Source organism: Astatotilapia calliptera, chromosome 7 (genome assembly GCF_964374335.1).
Source record: "Astatotilapia calliptera chromosome 7, fAstCal68.1, whole genome shotgun sequence".
Taxonomy (NCBI): domain Eukaryota; kingdom Metazoa; phylum Chordata; class Actinopteri; order Cichliformes; family Cichlidae; genus Astatotilapia; species Astatotilapia calliptera.
The window spans coordinates 3440720-3467235 of NC_137428.1; the positions used below are offsets into that span (position 1 = coordinate 3440720).

Consider the following 26516-nt stretch of genomic DNA (forward strand, 5'->3'; position numbering starts at 1 on the left):
CTTTTTGTAATACCAGAGAATATCACCTTTTGGGCACGTCATCCAGCCTTATCACCTTTCTGCAGAATAGTTTCCTGCTTTAGTGCTGGTGGACAAAAGTCACTAGAACATTCAAGTATAGTATGTAAACCAAACAAAACTCCTTGCATCCATAGAAGCTGTATTTGTCTCCAATATCAGTACTTTTGTGTACACTTTTTATTATATTCCATGTTTTCTTCTGTGATAAAGTGCTGTTAGGGCATTTGGAGGGGGATTGAAATGTTGGGGAGGAGTTGAGGATGTTTCAGTAGTGAATATTTTGGGGGGGCTGATGGTGGGGTGTTGAGGGTATCATCTTTCATACCCCCTCGGGGGAGACCACATGACCCAGAATAACAGGGAAAGGCAGCGAAGAAAGAGACGAAAGAGAGAGATGTTGGGCCCTGCTGCTCTGAGCTCTTCAATGAAAACCACATGTAGGACAGAGGGAGGGGGGTGAGGTGTGTGTGTGTGTGGGAGGGGGGGGGGGGAGTGTAATGACTAAAAACCCAGCCTCTGAGAAAGAGAGAGAGAGATAGAGGAGGGAGTCCCTCTGAGCCTTGCTGACATTCCCAACCAGCACTGCAGGGGAGAGCACTGTGGTGAGATTTACAACAATAAGACAGTGTGTGTGTGTGTGAAGAGTCTTTAACAGTGTATCACACACGCTCTCTCTCTCACTCATTCTGAGCTCTGGGCTTTGATACGGCTGCAGGACAGACAGCTGCCTTCACTGTCGATTTGGAACAAGAGGAGAAAGCTAATCTCAGCGGCCGGTGTGGTCTGTTTTATTTCTACCACAGGGAGAAAAGAAGATTTCCAAGCAGCAGAAGAAGCAAAGAAGCGAAAGCATGTCCAACGCTCTGGTGAGGAGAAACTCCAGCAAACAGGGTTTACAAAACCTGATGAGGTATGTGGTCGATCCGTTTTTCCGTTCGTGTTGCTGGTTCCTGTTTGTTTCGCAGAGAAAGAATCGGGTTAATATTTAAACACCACACAAACACACTCACATTTCACTCACTCAGTTCTTCATTCTTTTTCTGCTTCAGTCAATAAACAGGACATGTGAGGTTTTCCCGTAAAGCTCTGGAGCATGACTGAAGGGTTTCATATCAGCACATCAAGATAAAGAGTGTGTGTGTTTGTACTGTAAACATAATGGGAACAGTGGGATTACTGGGAGTGTTTTGGGTCATGCAGGGTTTTGGGGGGATTTAGGGATTTTGAATCGCCTTACCTCCTTTCAGTGTACCTAAAAAAGAACAAAGGAATCATATTAAAATCTACTTTGTACTCTATTATTTTCTATTAAAAACACACTTAAAAGGAAATGTAAGACTGTAAAGTGTGGAGGTTTGAGGCGAGCCCCACGCCCAGGGCTTCTCTGTTTCACCAAGAAGGGAAGTGGTGTCAGTGACCAGTGTCAGAGTTGAAAGGTCACCTGAGTCAGTCTTTTGTTTTCTGGGCTCGTACGGGTGGCAGCACGTCCTGTCTATTGGGAAAGATTTTGTTTTTCATCCTGTGTGAGGTTCCAGTGCGACTGTGGTTTTTAACAGAGATGATAACGCACGCTCACATGCTGAGGTACTCACGCGGTAGAGGGAGGATGTTTTATCTTTTTTTATCCCTCATAGACATAAATTATTGGCTGACTTGGCTTTCAGTTTTGCCACATCTGTACAGATGAGTTTTAAAACAGACGGTTTGAATTAAATAGGAGGTAACATCCTTCAGAGCAGTTGGTGCACCACGGAAGCTGCGAGGGAAACCAAAGTAAAGACAAAACTTTACATCATCCAAAACGGTCTCTGCAGCGACTCAGGATAAAGTCAGTCATGACCCATATTAACGAGTGTTAGCTCAGTCCATAGAGGTATCCTCTCAAGCAAATTTGAGATCCAGCTCTTTCATGCCATGTTTTATATTCACATTTAGGTGGATTTGTTTTAATCTTGGTCATTTCAGCGTAACCTGTAAGCATGTGTGACTCTTAACTTTGAGAATGTGTCACTCTGGGATAACAGTATTGCTCAACTAATGAATTCCCAGTGGAGATTATGCATTTTGCATCTGTTTGGGTCCACTGTGATCTGGATTGGGTTTACAATCCTTGCATGTATTGATGACTGTCCTCAGGTCTCTAGTGTTTGAGCTCCATCTGTGAACGCTGGAGTTTGAGTAGGTGTTTCTGTGTTGTAAAAGTCCCAGTTGTGTTTGTTGAAGTCGTGTAAGGAAATGCATCATATGCTTGACAAATGTCTGAACTCATCTCTCTATTTGGAGACTTTCCATTGACTCAAAGTTTCTCCACAGAGAACTGATGCATGTATTTGTCATAGACTGTCCTGACATTGCTGAGTATTCACTTACGAGCGTTCGTGGTGCCTCGGCGACTCTAGAGGTGTCGTAATCAGGGGGCTCAGAGTAAACCTCTGAGTCACAGTGAGAACGGTATTCAGGCTTTGTTTATGCACAGATAACAGCTGGAGGAGGCAGTGTGTCACTCTGATTCAGTCCACTTAGCAGATGTCCTCAGTCTGGGGAGCTGACGGAAGCAATGACGTAATACCAGAAAGACTGCACAGCTCAAAATTGAAGGTGCAGTGATTCACTTGGCATTTTTGTGTCTTTTGTTATCAAACAGGTCAGTTTCATCCAGACTGTTTAGACATTTCTTGAGTTTTTACACCAGTGTCTTCTTCCAGATACAAATGTGTTCTCCTGTTATTTGATCTATAATCATTTCAGAGATTCCCACATATGTTTTAGGAATTTATTAACATTCGAGTGACTTAAAGTGAGTCAATTTATTCATGGAAAACATTAACTGATTAGCTTAGATCAACTTAACATTCGTTGGCAACAATCTGAATCAATCTTTTGTTTTGTAGATAGGTAACACTCACAGACTGTATATAAAAGAGTCATTTTTAACTTGAGCATCATGGTCACATTAAAAATGGGATGGACGTGATGAGCAAAGTGTGCGACTGAGAAAATGAACGCATTCCACACTGATTGGCTGGTCATTGGCCAGTGAGCTTACTCGTGATAATATATTTTTGACTGATCATAAATTTCATAACAAATTTATTATCAAATAACTTAAATTGGAAGTATTTATTGACGACAGTACAACCAGAAGAGTCGCCCCCTCTGATCATTAAAGATAAATCAAAGTTCTTCCCTTTTAAAATCTGATAGCAACATCTTTTGTACAGTCTGTGTGTGCACCTTCAGTCAGCACAGGGGTGGAGCGCTTGTTTATGCAAACATTTTACTTTTGTGCCCTCTTAAAATTCTCTTAAACAGAAGAATCTAAAAACATGAAACTTCTGGGACAGTTTATTCAAAAATCTGGCATGCACAATTTGGAAACTGATGTTACATTGCCAAGAATGAAGCAACCAGACCTCCCTCCATCCATTTTCTTAACCTTCTGTCCAACTCAGGATTACTTGGGCATGAGCTATCTCATAACAATGAATAGTCTTTATAGTGTTTTCCATGTTTGTTATATAAAGATAAGCTTAAAACGTTTAAGTTTAAAACAAACAAAAAAAAAGTCTTTGTATGCATAGAAACAAAACTGAAACTCAATCAAAAGCATGCCAGGACTACAGGCAGTGACATCACCCAGACCAATCAGAAATGCAAGCTCTGCAGAGACTTCTCCATAATGTCCCTTTTCAGTGGCACTAACACTAGATGTGTGTGATCAGAAGAACTCAAAGAAAAGGTTTAATCTTAAAAATACCTGTGTAATAAGCACGTAACATAGCTTAAAGGAACAACCGATTGGCGTGAGGGGAAAACATTGTCGATGCCACGCGAGCAAACCTCTGAAATATTTTAGCTTTTCTCCTCCACCTGAGCAGGATTGGTGTATCTGACAAGCTGACACTGTTTACTAGATACAAATATTATTTCACGATAGATCTCAACAGGGACACAAACACAGAATATGTCATCAGTGTGAGCTCAAATCATTGGATCGGGTCGAGGCAGGCAGTTGATCTGTTTTTAATCAGCTCTGCGTGGGAGACAAACACTGCCCTCCTCCTGCCAGCTTGGTGGGGCCTGGCTCAGCCCGCAGCAGTGATGTCACCCAGGAGGCATACCTGCCTCAAAACAGCCTGAGTGCTGCGACCTCTGACCTTCGAATCCCCCACACTTGGGTGGGTTTCCTGAGTGTTTATGGTGCAGGGAGATAGAGCGAAGAATGTTTGGAGGGAGTTGGAGTGGCGTAAGTTGCTGAGTGATGGGGGCCCTGAACTCTCCCTCCCTCTGCTGGTTGTCCTCATTAAAGGGATGGAGGGAAAGTAAACACAGCGGGGCTTCCTGTTTCCAGGGGTCGTATCTCTGAGAACAGATGACAGGTTTTCATCGCTCTCACTTCAGTAAACATCGAATGATAGCCTAAAAACCCAGGAACCAAAAACGTTCCTGCTATCTGCCCTCATGTGAGGGCAACATCTGTTTTTTCAGCTTATAAACTGCACCCATTATTGTAAATTTAAATTTGTTAGGAGCCATTTGTAGCATCACCTAGGTTTTAGTTCCCTTGGACGTTCAATATATCAATGCGGTCTTTTGACGAGAACTATACCTGAAAGTAGCAGAGAGTTGTCTGTGTTAATCCAGTCACAGCCTTAAAACACCCCAAAACTTCCTTTTACATCTAAATTTAGTTGGAAAAGTAAAAAAGGTGGAAAGTACTGTTTTTAGATTATTACAGACTTGAAGTTTACATACTGAGCAATTTTCTGTTGGTCTAAAAGTTGAGTTATCAGAGTATGTGTGTCAAGGGTGTAAGTTAGAAGGGAACAGAAAGACATGTTCAAGGTTCAAGGTTCAAGGTTCTTTATTTGTCACATGCATAGTTATACAAGTATAACACACAGTGAAATGTAGCCTGACACGCTCCTCGACATGTGCAAAAAAATAAAAAAATAAAAAGATCTGGTAAGATCTGGTTAAAATAATAAAATATATATTTTGTTTACAGCATAAAAAATGTATCCTGATCAGGGGAAAGAATAATTCAAAGAAAACTAAGCACAATAAAGGTCGATTCCGCAGTTCGCAAGCTCCGCTTCCGCTAAACACAGTGAAGCAGCAACAGTCAGCCATCCTAATGTACCAGGGGTGTCTTTATGCATTTTTACAACGGGACTTACCCCGCGAGGGTAATTAGGGAAAGCAGGGGGCGGAGTCTCTCCAGGAGAAGATCCAATAAATACAATAAGAACATGCAACACTAAAATACACTCAACATTAAAACATAACAAAGCATTCAACACTAGATAAGAAATCCTTCTTCCCCGGATGATGTGTATTATTTATATTATTGTAGGGTCTTAACCTTACAGTATAAAGCACCTTGAAGTAACTGTTGTTGTGATTTGGTGCTACATGCCAGTGGATGGTGAACTTTTACACGTGGAGCCATGGGCTTCATTTTTATTTTACTGTTAGCAGTAAAATAAGTTCACGGTCACACATGTATGCAGTAAAAACATCTCATGTGTTAAATTCCATGGAAAATGTTAGAAAAGTTCCATTTAAGGTAGACACAGAGAATAACCTTTTAATTTCTCAGGATAAATCTTGTAATTTTGAGACATGAATCACTCAAGTAATTTGAACTTTGTTAAAAGTCCACCCTGACATTTTCACATGGAAAAAGCTTTCCCAGCTTCTCTGTTCTCAGGCCACTCACCTCTCCGCCTGTTGCTTTTTTGTTTTCTGCCTCTTTAATGTAAAATAAAGGTTTGGATGCAATCAGATACACAGTTTGTGTTTGTTTGTTTGGGGATAGATGGTCTTGCTGGGTTCCGGATTTGTTTGGATTCTCATGGAGCGATCGCACAAGATTCTGTTTTCCACTTTTGCTGCGTCCCTGTGTTCTTTTAATTTTCCATTGATCCACATTTATAGAATAGTTTATAGAACATTTATAGAATGACAAACTTTTGCTTGAAGTTACTTTTTTGGGTTACATTTTACTGGCAGGAGCTTTCTCACTCGCCCTCTCCTTTAAAGCCTGTGTGCAAGCAAACCTGCAGGATTCCCAGACTTCGGGGATAAGTGGTCTGTTTGTGCTCTGCATGGGGGGGTTGGACACCCAGAGATCCAGCCATAACATGGTGATTACTGTCTCTGGCGATGTTGCTGGAGTTCTAATCGAGACTATTTGTGTCTGACTGCGGGATGATTTGTTCCACTTTTTTACTGCAATGCAGAAATATATCTTCTCTTATCTCTTTGCTTTATTTTCAGTTGGCATTTATTCTGTCATCACTAACTAAGAAACTAATTAAAATGCCTGAAACAAAGAAGAGAGAAAGCACTTACCTTACAAAACACTGTGCAGAATCTCAGTTATTCAGAAGTGCTTTTGAAGCTGCCGGTCTGTCTGTAGATTTCTTCAAATTTAAAATAATCATTTGTTTTGAACTAAAGAAACACCTGCAGGTCCAGGTGTCTTTGACTGAACCTTTTCTGAATGAAAAGATACCAGAATAGAGCTGAGGACATTTGAATCACTTGAATCAGGACATGGCGGCTCTGTTTCTAGTTCGAAAGAGATCTGGCAGCTCTAGCCTGTTTAATATTCTCCTCCAGGGACAGTGAGTGTCATAGGTTTATTGATTCAAGAGCCCCAGGCTGGAACAGAAATATTTAGGCACATTTTCCTTGTCAAAAATGTTTGAGCCGTTGTCATGGTGAGGAACAAGAGGCACATGTGCTTCAGATGCTGCAATCCTCCATTTAAATGCACAAAGAAGCATAAAGTTTATTTCCTTGGTTTCCTCTCTTTCCCTGGACACAGTTCTAGAAATAAATTCAGTACAACCCGTTTTATGGGTACCAGGTAATGATGCAAGGTTTTGGAAGGGAATTAATACAAATAACACACTACAGAGTCTACTGGCATGCTATTGCCCCTGTAGTTACTATAGCAGTGATCTAAGCAAAACATCAAGGTAACATTCTGATGTTGAACAGGGGCAATGATTACTGTGTTTGCATGCTATAAATTTAGTGCAGCTGTGGCTTATGGTTTGCGGGATTTAGGTCCTGATTTAAGCACCGATTTAATGGTAAAATTAAGAATTTAATGATGTTGCTGGATGGAAAAAATAAGAGGATCACCAGAGATCACCAGTTTATCCAAAGTTGAATGTATACTGGTAACTGTTGTTCATCTCTGAGAGCCCTTTAATGTATATAATTCAGTTCCTAGTCGCTGAAGACTTATTAAGACATTTGCCAATATGTTGGAGTTCTCACCTGCTGATGCCACTGCAGGAAAAAGTTTGGATCATCACATCAATTTTATTGTTTGGAGAAAATAAAAAATAAATTATTGTTGGAGTTCTTGCACTCCAACAAGGCAGATGGCCGGCTGTAATATTGTTGAGGCTTTAATTAAACACTTGTTTCGTTAAAGTCACAATATTGTTTCAAATTGTCCATCAAGCAGGAACTCACTGTGTGAAAGTTGATGGGTGCAGCTGAAACTGGATTACTGTTGTGCCCCAAGGCTCTGTGCTGGGACCACTATCAGTTTCAGTGTTGGGGTCGTTAATCAAAAAGTGTTACGCATTAATCAGTACTTAAAGTAATGCAGTACACCAAAGAAAGTACTTTGTTACCTTATTTTCTTGTTTCTCTTTAAAATGACCTGAAATGTCACCTAATTACCAGTTAACAATAAACACCTGTGGGTACGGTTCCACTCACAACTTTCCCTAATGAGTATACAGAATATCTTTCTTTGAAGGCACAAAGCAAAGTTAAAAATCAACACAAAGCAATTCCTGCAGTAATCACATTACAGGTACAATCCGTAGCATAAACAGAGTGTTCCAGTGTTGATGTTAAATGTGTTGAAAATATTAATTTTAAGCAATCCGTTTTAATAAAACAGAAATGTTTAACATGATGTCAGTGAATTTGGAGTCTACTTAGAGGAAACGTCACGTAGATGCAAACATTAGTTAAGCCAGATGTCACTGTTATGTTTGGTTTGCGCAAACTTGGGCTTGTTTTTCACTAGTAGTCCATTTCTCAGACCTCTGAATGAATAGATCATCTGTAAAATCATCTGTTTTCTTTCCTATGAAACCGTTGATTGCCCTACCAAAGAATTTGTTCTGACACGAGCACATTGACTAAGTGACTGTGACACTGTAGCATTAGTGCCCTGTCTCTTGCATAGAAACAAAGGGAAAACAACACTGATATGTATTTATTGTAAAGATAAATTCTAAACTCTTTTATCACCACTTTTCTAATATATTTGATACTTATGTTTGAAATAACGATTTGCTTGATTGATACAATTTCATGCATGTCATAATTTTTGTGTGACATGTGTGTCTATTAGTGTCATCTTGTCTGTATGCATGCACAGAGTATGTAATGCTGATGTCCTGGAGTTTGCTAACCTCGTTAGGACTTCCCTGATGAAACAAATATTTGAAGGTCAGGTTAAGCTGCAGAATCTGTGCTGAGAGGTTTTCTGTGTGACATGCAATCATTATTTCGGACAACACTCAGTTTTTTTTTTTATTTTTTTATAAATGTACCGAAACATTTTTAAGAACAGGTATGAGGTTGAGCTATAAATGCAGACTTGGCAATAATTTCAGGGGTTAAATCATAATACAGTGGAACCCCGACTTACGAAATTAATTCGTTCCCGAGGGTCTTTCGTAAGTCGAAGCACCCGTCGCGCCTTTTGAGTGAACGATAGGCTATCGGCTAATTGCTAACTGCAACAACAATACGTCATTCAAGGGGAACAGCGAAGCGCAAGTACGAAAGCCAAGGGGGTTGTCACATGATTCGGAAGGCATTGTGGGCATTGTCGGCTCAGCCAATCAGAGCCAGCAGATTTCTTTACACGGGCATTTTGCCGTAACACGGGCAGAAATATTGCCGTTAAGTACCTTCGTAACTTGAATTTTTCGTTAAATGGGGCATTCGTAAGTCGGGCTTCCACTGTATTTAAATATCTGGGGCCTCAAATATAAATAACTCGTGTTTGGACAGATGGGGGATATTTCTTCATAAATTCTGTGAACTTTGACCCTGTGGTTCTGTGATGCTCGGCTGCTTCTTCGCTGCTCGTCTGGTGACTCCCATAACTTTTTTTTTCAAATAGGAAAATGGAAATCTTTTCTGTTGTAATTGATCCGCTGTCCTGACTTGTTTCAACACTGCCATGACCTCATCTTGCAAACGTCTTCCCATCATCCGTGCCTGTCCCACGAGGCCTGGCACTCTTTCAGCCTGAGAGCAAACCATGTTATTATGCCACTGAAGCCAGTCAGCCCTGCGATGACAAAGTGTGTGCTTGCGAAAGAGCAGCGGAGGATTTAATACATTAACCTCACTTCTCCTGAGATGAATCCCTCCTTTGTTCTTGTTCCGGTGAAACATGGTTGGACAATAAAGTTAAAGCCTGGACAAGTGCAGACAGGGAGAGCATGGCAGTGTGCAGTTTAGTGACTCTGTTGGCAGGTGGCAAAGCTTTTATCTGGTTTGTGGCTTTGTGTGTCGTGTTTCTGGTTCTTTCTGCTGGTTGCTACAAATGCTGGTGATTACAAAGCTTAGGGTTTCTTTTTCTCTTATTAGATCCGCTAGCAACCGGCTGTGTCTCCAAAACACAAGAAAGCAGTTTATTCTTAAAGAAGCAGTACAGCATTTTGGGATGCGACGATTTTAAGTTTCTTCCCGTTAGAGTTGCATTGGATTAATTTCATCCAAATGAAAGTGAAGTGTACACAGCTGCAGTTCCTCTAATGGCCACTTGAGGTTTTCTCCAAAAGTGAGTCCGTTTTCAAAGACTACCTGTTAAAATGCCAAACTTTACAGCAGAAATACAAAAAATAAATCTGGCTGTAACTAATGCATTTAGATTTCTTGCAGCTGTAGCCAACAGCTGCCTGCTTGGTCTTGCCTCTGGCTGACCTTGTGACCTTTTTTCTGATGGCTGATTTGCCATCGTTGCTTTTCCTTTTTCATTTTTCTTCCAAAAATATCGATTGACCACATAAGGTGAAAGCTGGGACAACTCCAGCCTCCCCGCTACCCTAGATTGGATAAGCGGTTAAGAAAACTGAAGAATGGATGCACAGATATTTATTATGGAAGGAAAAAGTGGAAATGCCAATATCATTGCACGCCACACACCACAAGAGCGAAGAAATAAATGTTTTAATAAAAACCTTCATGAAGCACATCTGCTGCTCTGTTTACTGTAACCACTTTCCTCACTTGAACCTGCTTTCATATGTTCCCTCTTGTTTATTTGTGTAATCTGTCAATCACACTGACCTCAAGGGCTGGAGGGCGCTCTGTCGGCCGTTATCTGAGGACCGGTTCAGGGAAGCGGCGTGCTCGGTCATGCCTGTGGTGTCAGTTTACAGAAGAGCAACACAAGACTGGAGAAAAACCTGTTTGATTCCTGCTGAGGTAGAACAAGTGCGCTGTGCTTGTTTTAATTGTCTGGAGAAGCAAAACTACCCTGACAGAGTACAGAGCAACTCCAAGCTGTGAGCCAGGTTTAGGACCAGCGCAGACATCTCTGTTCTGCAGCAATGATTAAACATTGCAAATGATTTGATTTTGATGACACAAATCATGAGAAGGAGGAAGTAAAGCTAACTGTAATCCCGGTATTTTAGAAACACTCTGATGGAGATTAATCATTTAGCCCGAATCAGTCTAAGCAGCTGCCAGGCATGACAGAATCCCACAGTGCTGACTGCAGAAAGGAAACGTAATGAGAGGACAGCGTGGTGAGTTTCACTCAAACAGTCTGCTGGGTCAAAGCTCGGCAGTTTTCAACACCCAAACTGCTGACAGCAGCAAATCAAGCAGAGCCAGGTTTTATGTGCCAACTGTGCTCCACTTTAGGGCTCACATAGGATTATTGAATAGTTCTTTGGCATTTGTAGGTCATTTTGGTTTATACTTGCCACAAGATATTACACGCAGGTACTGTACTGATAGTTTTACTCAGAAACATTCCACCTGTTGGAGTTGGAAAGTCATATTATTAAGTTCTGCCGTCTTGATTATTTTCATGACCCATCCACCCCAACCTCCTTTCCTCCCATGATAATGACTACAGCCACTTTAAAAAAATAAATAAATTCTAAAGTCATTTTGTATGATTCACAGTTCAAAATAATCCTTGCCCATATTGTACTGGGCCTTGGTCCAGCCAGTCAGTTTGTCCTCTATCTAAAATTAGCTGTTTTAGCTCCTCCTCTTTTTAAGGCCACTATCCAATCTGTGATACTTGGCCCTTTATTGCACAGGAAACATAGAATCTTTGAAAAGTACCTAAGATGTGTGTGCTGAATCATATCTCCTGAACCAGCGTGCTGATGAACTCTGCTCTTATCAGCTCTGATATGTCTTCCTCCCTCAGTCAGTTTTTCATCCTTCCTGTAGGCAGGGAGCAGCAAAAGGAAATGAAAGAATGGAAAGGGGTGGAGAGGCCCGAGCATAGATGGATGTGGGTCAGCAGGGTGTTTTGCTGAGGTGGCCCAGAAACTAATAGTCTGTGTGTTGAAATGGAGAAAGTGAGGGGAAGCAGTGTTTGCTTTCAATGTGCAGGTAGCAGTGGTCATTGTGTCAGGACAGTTTATTCGATGTCAGGATGACAGACGTATTAATATACAAAGATGTATACTAATATACATCAATGTGGAGTATAAAACACTTCAAAGCTATGAGCTGAGCCATCAGTGTGACCACATGCCACGTCAGAGACACGATCATTCATCTGAAGTGCTTGTACTAAATGCTTTTGGTGTCCACCCACCCTTGAGGAAATGATCTGTGAAAAGGTCAACCAGCCAGTTTCCAACCATGCTTTTTAGAGAGTGGGAAACACATTATTCAAGTGACCTCGTTGAGGGTGAGGAGATCTGCAGATTTTGTTGTTTCTTTGCAGTTTGCACCCATCCCAATGAGCTGTTCCGCATTTAATTTAAGTCCCGAGGCTTGCACCAACATCCTCCTACTTCAATACCTACAGAAATTAAATGACTAACTTTGCACATTTCAGTTGCAAAGACTTTAGTAAAGCCAGAGTAGAGGAAATCTGAAGTGTTGAAGCTTCTCAGTTGGCAGGAGCAGGATATTAACATAAAGAAAACACCGAACCCAAAGCTGATCTTCATTCTGAACAGACGTTTATTCCCAGTAAACTGGAGCTGAAAACAAAGAGCAGCTTCACTTTGTTGATATAGACTAAATCTCTGAGATCTCAGGAAGAAGGACGAGTCAAAGGAGTTGACAACGCAGCTTAGACCAAACTGTGCCTAAAATAAGTCTTATCTGTAAATATCAGAGATCATGCAGCCGGTTCTCCTGCATCAATCCATTGTTTTGAAGAAAAGATGAGGGCGGAGGAGCAGATGGAGCCTTGGAGCCGTTAGCAATCTATTAGTGACACAGAAGCCAAATGTGAGCTTAGTAACTCGACACCTGAGCTCGCGCAACTGTTAGTCCTCCACATGCCTCTTCTGGGAAAGAAGCTGGATAAACACAAGACTCTCAGCAATATACTTTATAATTCAAAAAAATTAAAAAATGCTTTCAGCTATTTATCTAGAAACTTGGACAAGAGTAAAAAGACACTTTATTTAGGCCCTTCAGTCTAAATTAGAAAAATCTACAGTTCTATCAAATCTGATGTCAAAACAATGGAATATAATATAAGTGCCACTGAGGAAATGGCCATACTTGTTGCCAAAAACAATGACTAATCAGGCAGATAGTTAAACGATGGTTAATCAGACACTACAGGTAGGAGCCTGGAGAGGTAGCGAGGGCAGAAGTCACAGGTGACCACCGTTCTGCTCGTGTTTCAACCTCTATGGTTTATCACTTGGTCCCTTTTGTTTTTTTTCAAATCATTGATTCATGTCACTCACTTTACATTAACTTTTCTTTAGGTTTTAATTTGTTTACTTTGCTTCATTTTGTTATTCGTTATCCTGTATAACCAGTGAGCTCATTTTTCTCTGAAAGCTGATTTGCAAATTGCTTCTTTTAATTGAAACCAACATATCTAGTGTTTTTTTTTTTTTCATTGTTGGCCATCAAATAAACAAAGAAAACGTTGCACTTTTTTTTTCTTATGTTGCCGTTTCCGTGTGAGGGGAGGTGCTGTCTTTAAATCCCCCGACATTGGTGTAAATCAAAGCGTTGTTGCAAAGAGTGCTCGCGTTTGGCTCGCTGTCTTCTGATAAATAAAGATCAACTGTGTTTGTAATAAATACTGTGATCTCATGTTGACATGAAGCGTAGCACGATTGTGTTTATCTGACGCGCAAACAGACGGCGGTGTTTCTCATCCGAGGCCCGGCAGATGTTCTTCTGGCCTCAGAGACTCACTGTTCAGAAACCCAGGAGGCTCAAGAGACGACCGCGAGTCAGGAATCTGGGTCATGTGTGATACATGATGAAGATTGTGACATTTCCCAACCTCCTCTGTTGAAAGAAGTACGCCATGTGGAGCAATACCACATGGAAAAGTACTAATTATTCCCCCAAAAAGTCTCAAAGTTACTGCAGTAATTACTTCAGTTACTGCAGGAAAAATTCACGTCTTTTGATCTGACACATTAATAAGACTGAAAAATACAGGCAGTATTTTTGATTACTGAAGTACAAAACTGGTGTAAACATTTCAGACTGTATGTTAGGGAAAAAAGGTAGACTCGTTTTTTTTTGTTTCGGTCTTTGCTCCCCGCTCATGTGCACCAAACTGTGCTGTTTAGGGATGAATAACATAATAGGAAATATTACAAAAGTCCCAAAGATCATGACATGGTTGGCAATGGAACGTGTTCAAACCTGCCTGCACTCTTAGTGAAATGGAGTGCTCCTTTCTTTCCAGGCTGACGGCCCAGAGGAGCATCGAGGATGCCGAGGAGGTGGAGAGGGAGCGTCGTCGGAGAGCTCGAGAGTCTTTACGCCGGAGTAACAGCGGCTCAGCACCCGGAGAGTCATCACTGGACGGCGAGATGCCGCCAGAGGAGAACACGTGAGTACAGAAAATATTGCAGAGGCCCTTTACATCCCAAACGCTTCCTTTTAAAATATAAAGAATGTGATCTCTGGTTATGGTGTTTGTACGAAAAGCAGCCTTTTTCCGAGTAGGACATCTGGAACATGCTGGTGGGTTTTAGTTGCTGTTTTGGAATATTTATTTGTTTAAAGAAAGAATTTTTTCTTTCTTTAAACAGTTTGCAACACGTGACTTCTTGCTTATAAGCAGCTCTGGCTCATATATAAGGGACGTAGTGTCTGTGTTCACCCCCCCTTTTTTTTTCTATTTAGTGAAGTCTCGTTCTGAAGCTTCGAGCTGAATGTTGTCATCACTGAAACCAGATGCAATGACGCAATGAGATAGATTTGACTGTGATACTGAGACACACTCTTTCAATACTTGCAAAGGCCCGCACGAAATCACACCCTGCTTTATTTTTTCCTTTTTGACTCTAGTGGGTGACGTAAAGTTCAAAATTTACATCATGTTGTCGTTGGTAAGACTTAAAATTCATGATTTAAGACTGCACAGGAAAGGCTTAATAAGCTAAGGGGACATTGTTCCCCATAGAACTTTTGTGCGGTTTGTTTTGCCACTCAGCAGTCACCTCCTGCTGGCCCTCAGAGAAAATGGAGGTTTAAAGCACTTTCTCACTGTGTTATGTGAAGGACACACATGGGTCTTCATCACGGAGCTGCAAACTGAGCTTTTAACCTTTCAACAACATGACTGACTGAATATTATGCAGATGAGTTAGTGATCTTCTCCCCATATAGTGCTGGGCTTCAACAATTATTCAAGACCTGCTCAAGAAACGGTATAATTACATCTCCGACCTGCCCTGCACTAAGCTCTGTTAGGTTTTATTCAAAGTTATGGAACCACTGGCGTTCTAGCCATAGTCACTCGTAGATGAACCCTGGTATCAGGATTTAATTTTAACAAATAATAAAAAAAAAGGTCTGAAGCTTGAGAGTCCGTAGATTTCAGTGGATATCTAGATATCCAATTCCATTTCAAGGCCTGAATTTGCTTAATCTGGCTATGTTCTCACTCTAAATCATGGAAGTAGGAGGAATCTAAATATGGTGGAATTCCTTCTCCATGCAGTCATGAGAACCCAGGAAGCTACTAAGTGCAAACATTATTCATTCACTCATCTCATGTCCAATGACTTCCTGAACAAGCTGCTAACTGTGTCTGCATGTTTTGTTTTTCTTTAATTTCCTGATGATGCAGTTAAAAGATTTTGTCATCACGTTTCCCAGTCACGAACCTCAAAGTTCAGCCTGTTTCTGCAGCGGTTACGCTCCCCCCGGCCTGCCTGGCTGCTTTACAGGGGTTCACAGACGTCTGGTTACATAAAACAAATGTTTCCACTGGGAAATGCCACAAACAACCTCTTCCATCCTGTCGTATTGACATGAAGACCAACACGCAGCTGCCTTCTCATTACACAACCGCCAAAGAATGTTTACTACCAAGCCTCCATGTCGGAGCTCGTGGTCTCTCAGCTGACTTTTAATTTCAGGCTCTTAATTATAGCTTGCATCTTCAACACCTTTTCCTTCATCACGTCACAGGCTCAGCTGGATTCAGGCTGCGGTGAGTCAGTATGAGGTAGCTCCACTGCTGTGGTTTGTAATTGAAAGGTGTTCTGTGAGATGCAGGTGACGTAATGCTGGTTTCACCCCGAGATCAGTGAGCTCAGAAGCGCTGACAGATTTTGAGCTTGTGAATGTTGGTTGAAGCAAATGCTGCCTTTTATCATTTACTGGATCTACAGTGACTCCATTTCTGATTCCACTAGCCTCTCTCTGTGGCTCTAAGCATCAAGCCCATTGGTTTCCACTGAAGAAAAATGATCAGAAACAACTCAAATATATTCTTTTATTCAAAAAGATGTGAAAATTCTAAGTCTGCAGATACATTTTCAGACTGATGTACATTAGCTATATGTTTTAGTGCACTGATACAAGGCACCAACCTTCAGGGCAGAAAAATGAAGCCACTGTGGAAGCTGCAGTTCCTCTAACGTCCACTTTAGACTCCAAGAGTAAGTCAGTCCCCATAGACTCCCATGTTAAAGTGTCCAAAGTTACAGAAGGATTAGCCCTGTTTACTGCCTGCTCTGCACATGATTTCCCTCCTTAATATCAGTATGAGGAATTGCTTTCTTTTCTGATTCTTTTGGATAAGTAGGGGTGTAGCCACATAGCTAATAGCTAATGGCCAGAGCCATTAGCTATGGGGGGTTTTGGCTATAAATGGCATCAATCAATTGCTTTGGTCACACTGAGGAGGTCCAATCTTTTATATACAATCTGTTATTCATTAAATACAATTTAATTCATATTTATTAGTTAAACATCAGCTCTGTCGATCATCTAATAATATTTTGTCCACTCTGTTAACATCGATGAGAAGAAATATTCTGAGCACTTACAAATTCATTGCTGTCCAAAACTGATTAGGCGGGAGGAGTGACGACTCGCTTTTAGAGCCGGCCTCGAGTAGCCGTTAACTGCACTTACCTTCATTCAGAGGGAACGGTACCATTTTTCATAAAATGCAGTAAATCAGGAGAGGTCATCGAGCGTGACCGAGTGCTGCCTATCAGGACTCGATGACTTCATGTTGGACGTCTTTATTCTGAAGTAGAAACTTTGCTGTTTGTTTGGACAGATTAGTTTCTGAGAGCTCAGGCGGAGGCTCCCACTCTACAGTTGGGGCCCCACGGACCAGAATGTCTTAATCATCTGGGGAATGCTGAGTGAATTCCTCTCTGCCAGCTCCCAAAGACACGAAGCACACTTATTAGTTTAATCAGCAGGATCGAGTGGGAGATCTTCTGACTGTTGAATAAGTGTTCAGGGCTAAGTCCATTTAGACAAAACATAACTGGCGCTCCATAATAATTAACGCCTAAATTGAAGTTCAAATATTTCATAGTAGAATATGAGATCGTATATAGCATGTTACATGCTGATTTCCTCCTGTGGCTGTTCGATGTGTGCAGAGGGAAGCAGGCAGCGAGGACCTCGCACCTTTGTGTGAGCAGCTGCAGATGTGACAAATATTCTAGACTGGAAATGTGGAATAGCTTCAGCATTAAAGTGCACACACTTGTGTTTTAAAATCTGACTTTTATGGAATGAGATGATCTCAACCCCGTGTTTCATAATGTGTTCAAATGTCCTGTTTACGTTGGTGTCCCTGAGAAGATAAGGATTCGTGCATTATTCAGGAATTTTTTTCAATGACGCATCCTACAATATAATTCAGACCGAATTATATTGTAGGATGGTATTGCAGTAACCTGTCCTTTTAATTAAAAACGAGCTAAAAAATAACGCATGTGTCAATGTGTTTGCAGTAAGCTAGTGTTCTTTGGTCTAAGGTTAATGTTAATGTCATACCAGGGAAAACAGTGATTGAAGACGGCTGCACGGCTGACGTTATTGCAACAACTTGCAGTGAACTTGCACGTTGTTTTTGAAGTGGTTGCCTAAAAAACTGTGACCACGTCTGTGACCACTCGTAATCAGCTTCTGTCTGCATAGCGACAGAAAATGGCAAAAAGGCAAAATCGGCCTGCTATCAGTTTGCGATTGAACAGGGTCAAGTTGGCATCTGCATGCAATTTGTTTGTGGCTCTACGGCCATTCAGCTTATTATATTTTTAGGTCTTGTAGGAAATGTTGTCTTTTTTGCTTGTGGTGATCTGTCCTCTCATGATATGGTGGTCTGCCAACTGCTTCCCAAAATATTTTACTGAAGGACACTTAATGTGATGGATTACCTCTGACGAGTGACTGTTATCTTTGTATCCTGCAATTTTTTGGGCTAGGATGATTTCCATGCATTCGGTGCAGTGGGTTTTTTCCCAGTCAAGAGGATTCCCAGACTAATGCCATCCTGTAGCAAGTCGAAACTTGTGTTCAACAAAGCACTACAGACCTTGTTGCTAAAATCACTTAATGCCTTTTGATTGACTGAAACTGAGCTCTGCTCCTTACGTCAGGAACAGGACTTTCAAGATTAATGCTGCATTTGTACACCTGTTGTTTTTCAAAATGAACGTATTGGAACGTGAAAGCAGACGTTTTCCACCATGCATTCACTGTTCAAACTGGGTGAAGTCATGGCTTCTTCCAGGGTTTACTTTTGTATCCATTTAAGATGGAGGTGAAATTGCATGCATTGTCTTGAGTGGACTGCGTCACATTTTGGCTGAAACGTGGCTGCACGTGATTTATTTCCAGACTAGAAATCTACAGGGACTATTTTCCCCACCATGGCGACATCCTTCACCTGATTTTTCTTCTTCTTTTTTAAGGGGAGTTGTCTCCAGATTTAATTTAAAGATATTCTTGTTGTGTCGTTATTTTCTTTCAATTTTAATAGAGAGGTGTACAAAGCAGGGGTTGAGCTATTGAAGTATCAAATTTGTATTCCCTGTTTTGAGGTTTGACATAAATTGTGGAATCGAGCAACCTGAGGAACTTCAGCCAAGTTCCCGGCTGGGAACTAATCAGCTAGTTTGTTGACTTAGCTGCTGAGTAATGGAAAAACAGAGACTTTAACAGAGACCACAGAGTAGCAAATCTGGTAGATTTAACTGACTTAATGGGCACTTTATCCATAATAACAACACGGTTTAAGCAAAGCATTGCTCAATTTGTCTCACGCTGTGTTGTATTTTATTATAATACACATCACACTGAAAGCCTGAGTACTGCCTGAGGATGCAAATGGGATATGTCCGAGGGTTGGAATTTTGCTAAACACGTTTGGGATCTCATGATCTTGCCTGTCTTGACTCTTTTTCCATCTCTTCTCTCCATAGGTATGGCAGCAGCCTGAAGCCAAATAGTTCTCATTCTCTGGAGGAGGACGAAGGCTTCAGTGACTGGACCCAACGCAGAGAGAGGCGAAGGCAGCAGCGCCTGCAGGAGCTCAGCCAGGGAGGATATGAAGACGAGTACGAAGAGGAAGACACGATAAAAAAAGCTGTGCCCATAAAGAGCACGAAGGCCTCCATCACTTCTCTCCAACTCCAGAGGCAGGAGCAGGAAGACAGAGACAGGGTGGAGATGGAGAGGAGGAAGGAGCATGAAGAAGAAATGATTCGAGCTGAGAGAGCAAGGAGGGAGAAAGAGAGGGAGGAGGAACTAAGAAAGAAGGATGAACTGATCTCGAGGAGGAGCGAGGAGAGTCAAAGGCCACATCCAGAGGTAGGACTTCCGTACTGGAAAACTGAGTTTTCTGTGGAAGTGTCATAAATAAAAATATTCAACATTAGTCTAGATAAGGATTTTACTTATTCAAATATCAAGTTATTGATAGATGGTAAAGACGGTTCATATAAGGTCTAAAATCATATTAGAACAGTCTGAGTCTCAACTGATTCAAGAAAAGAGTTGATGTGTTCAAAAAGATTTGAAGACCTACTTTGAAAGAAGAGCAAACTTCAGCGTATATATTATTACATGCATTTAAAAATCTATTTCGTTCGATCTTTCATTAACAGGTGGAGAAAAGAAAAGAAGTCAAAATCTCCTACACATCCAAGGTTTTTCTTCACCAAGAGCCAAAACACAGCAACTCAAACGGCAACGCAGCCAATGAGGAAGTGACATCATTTATCACCAAAACAAAGAGATCCACCATGTGTGTAACAAGTTTTGTTTGCTATCTTATTATGTGCCTTTCCACTCACCTGAATATGTAGCTTTTGTTACACTGACTTTAAAAGCCAAAGCAGAAGTAAATCATTTCTTGAGACAACACAAAAAAACCTACAAATATCAAGTTTACATTTTCCAGAATCCCAAAAGTACTTTAAAGACTTTGGACAAAAATATTTAGATCTTATTTCAGCTCCACAGCCAGGGCGTAAATCAAAGCATTTTATATCCTATACAGTAGTGCTGTGTGTAGCAGAGCTGCTGAACCAGAGGAGTCGGAGGCCATCCTGGAGACAGAGCAACGTCTGGAGAAGATCCGGCGGAGCCTCCAAGAGAAGGAGAGCCAGGAGATGGAGCAACTGAGACAACGACAGGCTGAGGCTGAGCAAGAGCTGGAGGAGCTGAAGAGAAGGAGGGAGGATAGACGGCAGGTCCGACAGGAAGAGGAACGTCGGAGGGAGGAGGAGGAGCTGCAGCGGCTGGCCAAAGAAGAGGTGACCATGTCTCAATAAAAGCTCAGTATCTGAAATGCTATATGCACAGAGATATATACACAACTGCAGGAGGGGGGTTAGGAATTTGGTAAATGACGCTCAGATTCAAGTAAAACATTTTTATTTGGGGTTTAAATGTAGTGCAAGCTTCATATTTTTTCTTCATATTTTAAGAGCTAGTAATAAAAGATCTACTAGCCTGTGAACCTCAGATTTATTTTTTTAAGAAAGTTACAAAGATCATCTTTGTGGTCTTATCCATATGTTTATCATATCAGTGAGGATGTATAATGTGAAAGAAGAAGAAGAATGCAGCATGCCAAATGTCTAAAATTCATAACTAAATTCTTAATATATCAGGGATATACAGTAGGGACATCTTTAGCTTATTATGGAGGTATCACGGCCTTGCCTAAAAGTAACTAATTCAGCTTCAAGAGTAAAACAATGGCTACTTAGTCTCTAGTATTAGCAGCTGTTAGATCTATATGGCTTTGGGGCTGAAGAGTGTTTTTAATCCGACTCCCAGGAGGAGAGAAGACGCATGAAGGAAGAAATCGAGAGGAGGAGGATGGAGGCAGCAGAGAGGATGAAGAACCTGAGTACGTCCAGTGTCGATGAAGACGAGATGTTCAGTCCCTTCAGCCCAAAAGTTTCCACACAGAAGGTAAAGAGCGTGTACCGGCTTCTAACGCTGGTTATAAAATCTATCTGTTGGTAACTGCTTCTTCTTTTGTTTGACTGTTTCACTTTTCTAACTTAGAGACTGGTCAGCAACCATCTGACCAGTGAATGGGTCAAATGCAGAGAAAAACAAGTAATTTCCCCATGGGGATCAATAAAGTATCCATTATCATTATTATTATTATTATCTGGCTACAGCCGGTCGCTATGGAACAATGTGTATTCCCCAGCTGGTTGGTGATTGCTAGTTTGAAAATGGTCACAAAGAGACACACGGTTCTGCACTGAAGGCCTCCTTAGATTTGCTTTGGTTTTTAACATATTGCCTGCAGTTTGCATAGAAGATAAAGACTTACATGTCTGCTCAGAGAGTATTTTTAAGTCTGAAGAGTGCGACAAAAAAGGTGTTACTCTTTTACTTTCAATGCAAACATTCTCTATCTCTTTTTGGCATCACGCTAAATGCCAAGTGTTTGCAGACAAGTCAGCATCTTTCATGCAAACTACAGGTAACAGTAGAAATCTGCTAGCAAACCACAAGGAGGGCCTTGGTGCAGCACCCTCAGTGACAGCAAGAACATGCAGCAACCACCGGTGGGTTGGGATATGCGTATTTTTCCCCTAGTCATCAGGTGTGCCAGAGGGTTACCACCTGGTCTCTAGGCTGATGTGACGGAGGCCTAAACAACATTTCTGATTGAGTAACTTGGTCATAAAACCCTAATGTATCGAAAGCTGGTTGTATTTACTTGTTAATAAATCATATTTGCAAACAAGTCAAGTTCAAACAAAAGTTTTGAGGTGGGTGGACTTCTGTCCTCACAGGCAGAGCTATGTTCCTGAGATGATCATGAATAGCAGTCAGATCCAATATTCAAACAGGCGCTGCAGCACTGAGCATTTAGATCAGTCTGAACCTGAGCTTGTGGTTCACAGTGAATTCACATTCACATTATATATGTGGATATAAAATGGATATATGAGAGAAAAAGCATCAAAGGTTCACTTAAGAACCCACTGGCACAGCCATGAATGCTGTCAGAATTTAATCTTACCTGTTCAGGTCAGCAAGAGCTATCATGTGAGCAGATAAAGAGGAATTTGAAAAAGAAAAGTTTAATTGTCTCGGGTGATCCGTCCTTCCGTCTAGCCCATTACTGTAATGTTGATTTAACAAAATGCAGCCTACTGTTTGACCTGTTGGGTTAAAAAAACAAGTAACTCAGTGACTAATCGCTGTGTGTTATCTTCCCAGCAGATGGGTTCAGTCTCAGCTTGTAAGTTGCATGTGTGTGTACCTCTGTGTGTGTGTGATTGCAAAGCCACTTCAGCCTGACTGCACCAGGAAAAGCATGCGGTGTTGTCCTCGATCTCACTGCCACTCGAAATGTTTCACTGTCTGAGCTTGATGATCTGTGTGAACTGTAAATGCCTATGTGTGTTTTTTCAGCACGTTGCGGTCGTTTATGGAGCCCTCTCAGTCCAGGAAGACATTTCTTTTCTTATTTAAAAAAAAATCTGGTTCATAAAGATTAAGAAACCAAACCATGTTTGAGACTTTGGGGTTCTGTATTTGAATTTTTGATGAGTGGCTCGTCCACGTGCATGACTGTGTGCATGTTGGCATGTCTTTTGCTTCTTCTATTCCTGAATTTATGTGAACATGAACAGATTCAAACGAACCAAATGTCCAAGGACACAGAAAAAAAATGAATCCAAATAGCAAAAGAGACATTTACAACAATGGGTAAAAACTTATGAGATTAAGTGAAATCCTCAGGTTTATTTTCTCAGTTGTGTTAATGGCACCACGTAAGTACAACACTAAGATTAACATCCTGTGTGTTATTTTAAGTTGTTAAATCTGACATTGTGACTTTTCCCCACAGAACTCAAATCTAGCCATGCTTCACATTAGGCAGGCTTCACCTCTACATTAAATATTGTCATTTATGTCCAGTGTTTGATGCATTTTGCTGCATGTTGGAAGCACATTTTATGGCTCTTTACCAGAAGAAATTATGCAGTGTCATTTTTTAATTTAATTTCAAACAACAGGCTTTCACACACACAACACTATAACTATATATAAAACAGTAACAAAAGGTGTGTGTGTGTGTGTGTACTTTGATGTTTGACCTCTGAGGTCAGAGATACACTGCTCCTGTCCTAAAAATCGGACCCCTGAGTGCAGATTAAAAAAACAGCAAAATTGTCCAGGTCAGCTGGATGAGCTCTGTCGACAGATGGTACCAGTGCTGGTGTCCATCTAGGGCCAGTTTCATTTACTTAGACTGGGGAAACAAGCATTACCAGTAAGAATGCTGAATAATGCAGGCCCTTTGAGCCTGTACACTAAAGGAAAATCGTCACCTCCCACAGCAGATCTTTTACTCTGTGTGGGCATTTTGATGGAAAAGTTTGGGGATAAATAAAAAGAACATGGACTGAAAATCAATACAGAGTAATGCAGAAAGATGATTTTGCCCTTGAATTCAAGTTTTCTTCAGAGTATAATACATTTTCTCAGTTGTTGCTCTTCATCTTTAACCCAGTGACTCTGTCAATTTTATTGTAGGTGTATGTCCTTAAGGTAATGTAACACTCTATAAATTTATGTTCTAAAAAGCCACATTTTTCCATCATCCTCTGACTCTCTGACGACTCGTGCGGTTTGATGAAGGCCAGCCACCTCAGCGCTGTTTGTCTGGGACTGGGAGGTCCAAGGCCAAACCCAGAGCTGAGCTTTAATTAACACATTCATGAACTGCAGCAGTGACACAGAGAGAAACGTGTTCATCCGAAAGGAAAAACAAAAGGCGTCATACTTCTTCTTCTGTTTCAGATCACAGAGAGAACAGAGTCCCTGAACCGCTCACTGAAGAAAAGGTGAGGATCTTTATCAGTATCCTGATCAGATTTACATATGCATTATTTCACCAAATAGAAATATTAAAACTATTAAAATCTCTTAAATAATTCAACCTAATAAATGGTGTTTGGGCTCATTATCCTGACAGCATGCAGGCAGCCTTTTTTTAAATTTTTTTATTTATTTTTTATTAATTTATTTTTTTCCGCCTCCTATAAAACTGTATATAAAGGATGGAAGTAGTGAGTGTGATATAACACTCTGGACTCTGCAATGTCAGTTCTTTGGCTCCTTTTTGTTTGTTTTTTGTGGGTAGAAACAAAAAATGCCACAGTTACACCAATCTACACATTTTAGCCTGTTCACCCAAGGGATTGCACTTTAGGGAAGTTTACATCTGCAATGGTTGCATCTTTATATAATCCTTTGTACCTTAGTTGTTTTTGGCATTCCCAACACACTCTGATTTTCATGCTATCACAGTGCTGCATAGTCAGCAATGTCCTGCTAGAAGCCTGAGACACAGTCTGACAGGTAGACAAAGAGCGCAGCTTGATTTCAAAGTTTCTACTGAGTCAATCAGGTCAACTGAGTGTTATCTGAATGCTACCTTAATGGAAGGATACAAGTCAAAGAACTGTGGCCTTTATGTACAAATGAGCTAATCTTGAGTGTAGCTTCAGTTTGAATGTTGTTCAGAATCTTCCAGATCAAAGAAAAATGCAGAATTTTTTATCCAAGCATCTGAATAGTGGAGGAGCATGTGATATTCAACTTTATCCACAGAGAGTCAAATTCAGATGTTATCAGATAAAATACGTGTCTACATATTTTAATGGAGTTATTTTTTCTGACTAGCTATGCTAAAGCTAAGCAAGTATTTCCACTGATAAACTTGAAGAAGTAGCTAATCCTTTTGACGTAAGTGACCCGCTTCTTTTTTCAGTTTTCTGGCTGCTGGTTAACTCTCCACCGTCTGAACGTAAACCCTGATGAAAAGGGTTGGAGGTGACCTCTCCACCTCTCTCAGTGCATCGCCTTTCCTAAGCTGTGATTTATGGCTCCTCTTAACTCTGTCCAGATGCAGGCGGCTGTGTTTTCTCTCGTGGTTAGTGAGGTATGGTGGCTCCAGGCAGTCTGCAGCAGGATATTATCAGCTCTGAGCAGGAGGAACGTTTCTATGAGGATGCTTTAATTTACAGACAACTGTGTGTTCAGAAGAGGTGTGATGGCATCAGGCAGCTCAACCTTTGACTCCCACAGTGTTAATGCCTGCAGAGTACTCGTGAACTGTAAATTGCTGAAGTTAAAATACATAGTTAATTACATGAAGCAAGAAACTTACAGGCTGGGCAGAGGTGGTACAGAAAATGAGAGGTGTAAGTGTGAGTGTGTGGGTGCTCATTTGAATTTAGTCTGCGATTAAAGCAATTGGAGGAGTTGAAAGGTCTTCCACACCCTCTCATTCATACAAAGAAGTAAAATGATGGATTTTGACCAGTTTACAGAGCAGCTGGACTTAAACGGTTGTGGCAGCAAAGAATGGGAGTCCCGATGAAATAAGAGCACATCATCTGCATAAAGGAGAATATTATGTTTGGTATTAGAAGTTTACTATCTTTATGATTGCACATAGCAGTTTTATGAATAGTGCATAGAGAAATGGAGAGAGAGGACATCCTTGCCTGGCACCAATTATGAAGAGTGAAGTTTTGTGAATTTAACCCATTTTACGTGAGAATACGCGCTTCTTTTGTGGTTCGGACTCCTTCTGACATTTCTTTGGAGGTGGAGGAACACCAAAGTAATTGCTTAAAGGAGCTTCTTCAACATCTTTAAGAGTTCTAAACAAATGTCTGTCCTCCTCCAGAAAATCTTATGGACACAAACGCGCATTGCAACTTCTTATCTGGTGCGCGTCTTTTATTTTGACAGCGAATGCGCATATGCGGACCACTTATGTGCAGCCCTGCTCATATCCAACCGTGCTGATAAGTGTCTGCCTTTAATGAAACATGTCTGGTCTGGATGGATGAATGCCAGAGGGGCTTTTTCTAAGCAGGAGCTTTGCTCATGTGTGATGACTGCAGTATTGTCAGGAGGGAGGATTCCTGGAGGTAGCCATACATTTTTTTGATCATCCTCATAAATTAAGTCTGGTACATCTTGTGTCATGGCCAGAGGTGCATAAGTTCATAAAAACCTCTGTAAAGGATTTGTACTTATTTATTACTACGTTTGTGTAGTGGTTTTAGTGCTACGGACATGTGGTTTACTACATAGCTGAAAGTTTGAATTTAACATCTAGACTTATTGACAGGTAGAAACTTTCCCTCCTTAAAATTTATTGCAGAAGTTAAAACTAAGTGACGGCTTCCAGCTATGACAACCTCAGCAGCAGCCTCTGATGTTTGCTCAGCTGCATGACATCATCAGGTCAAACCTCCTTTTAAAAGCGGGTGTTGCCCCATGATGGCGCCTCAGACATGTCAAAGTCAAAGATTCAGATGATAAATGAGTTTTTCCCTCCTGCCATGAAAGAATAATGTCAGAGCTCTTATCTGAAGCCGGGGAAAGCCAAAAAATAGGGAGGAGGATCTGCTGGATCTGCAAAGACCACAAGACAGACTTTAATTTATTCAACCGCAAATCCAGCTTTGACTCAGTTT

General features: G+C 41.0%; 1 protein-coding gene across 1 annotated transcript in view; it reads left to right on the plus strand.

Annotated features, from left to right (window-relative positions):
• Positions 1 to 522: 522 nt before the first annotated feature.
• The window catches only part of lsp1a (lymphocyte specific protein 1 a), a 39198-nt gene continuing 13204 nt past the window's right edge, over positions 523 to 26516 (plus strand). Inside the window, exons 1-8 of the mRNA XM_026172522.2 lie at positions 523 to 623; positions 825 to 931; positions 13955 to 14101; positions 18957 to 19344; positions 19641 to 19780; positions 20036 to 20291; positions 20821 to 20958; positions 23821 to 23864. Of these exons, the coding sequence (XP_026028307.1) occupies positions 873 to 931; positions 13955 to 14101; positions 18957 to 19344; positions 19641 to 19780; positions 20036 to 20291; positions 20821 to 20958; positions 23821 to 23864 (1172 nt within the window). The 5' untranslated portion in view covers positions 523 to 623; positions 825 to 872. The remainder of the gene's footprint in view (positions 624 to 824; positions 932 to 13954; positions 14102 to 18956; positions 19345 to 19640; positions 19781 to 20035; positions 20292 to 20820; positions 20959 to 23820; positions 23865 to 26516) is intronic.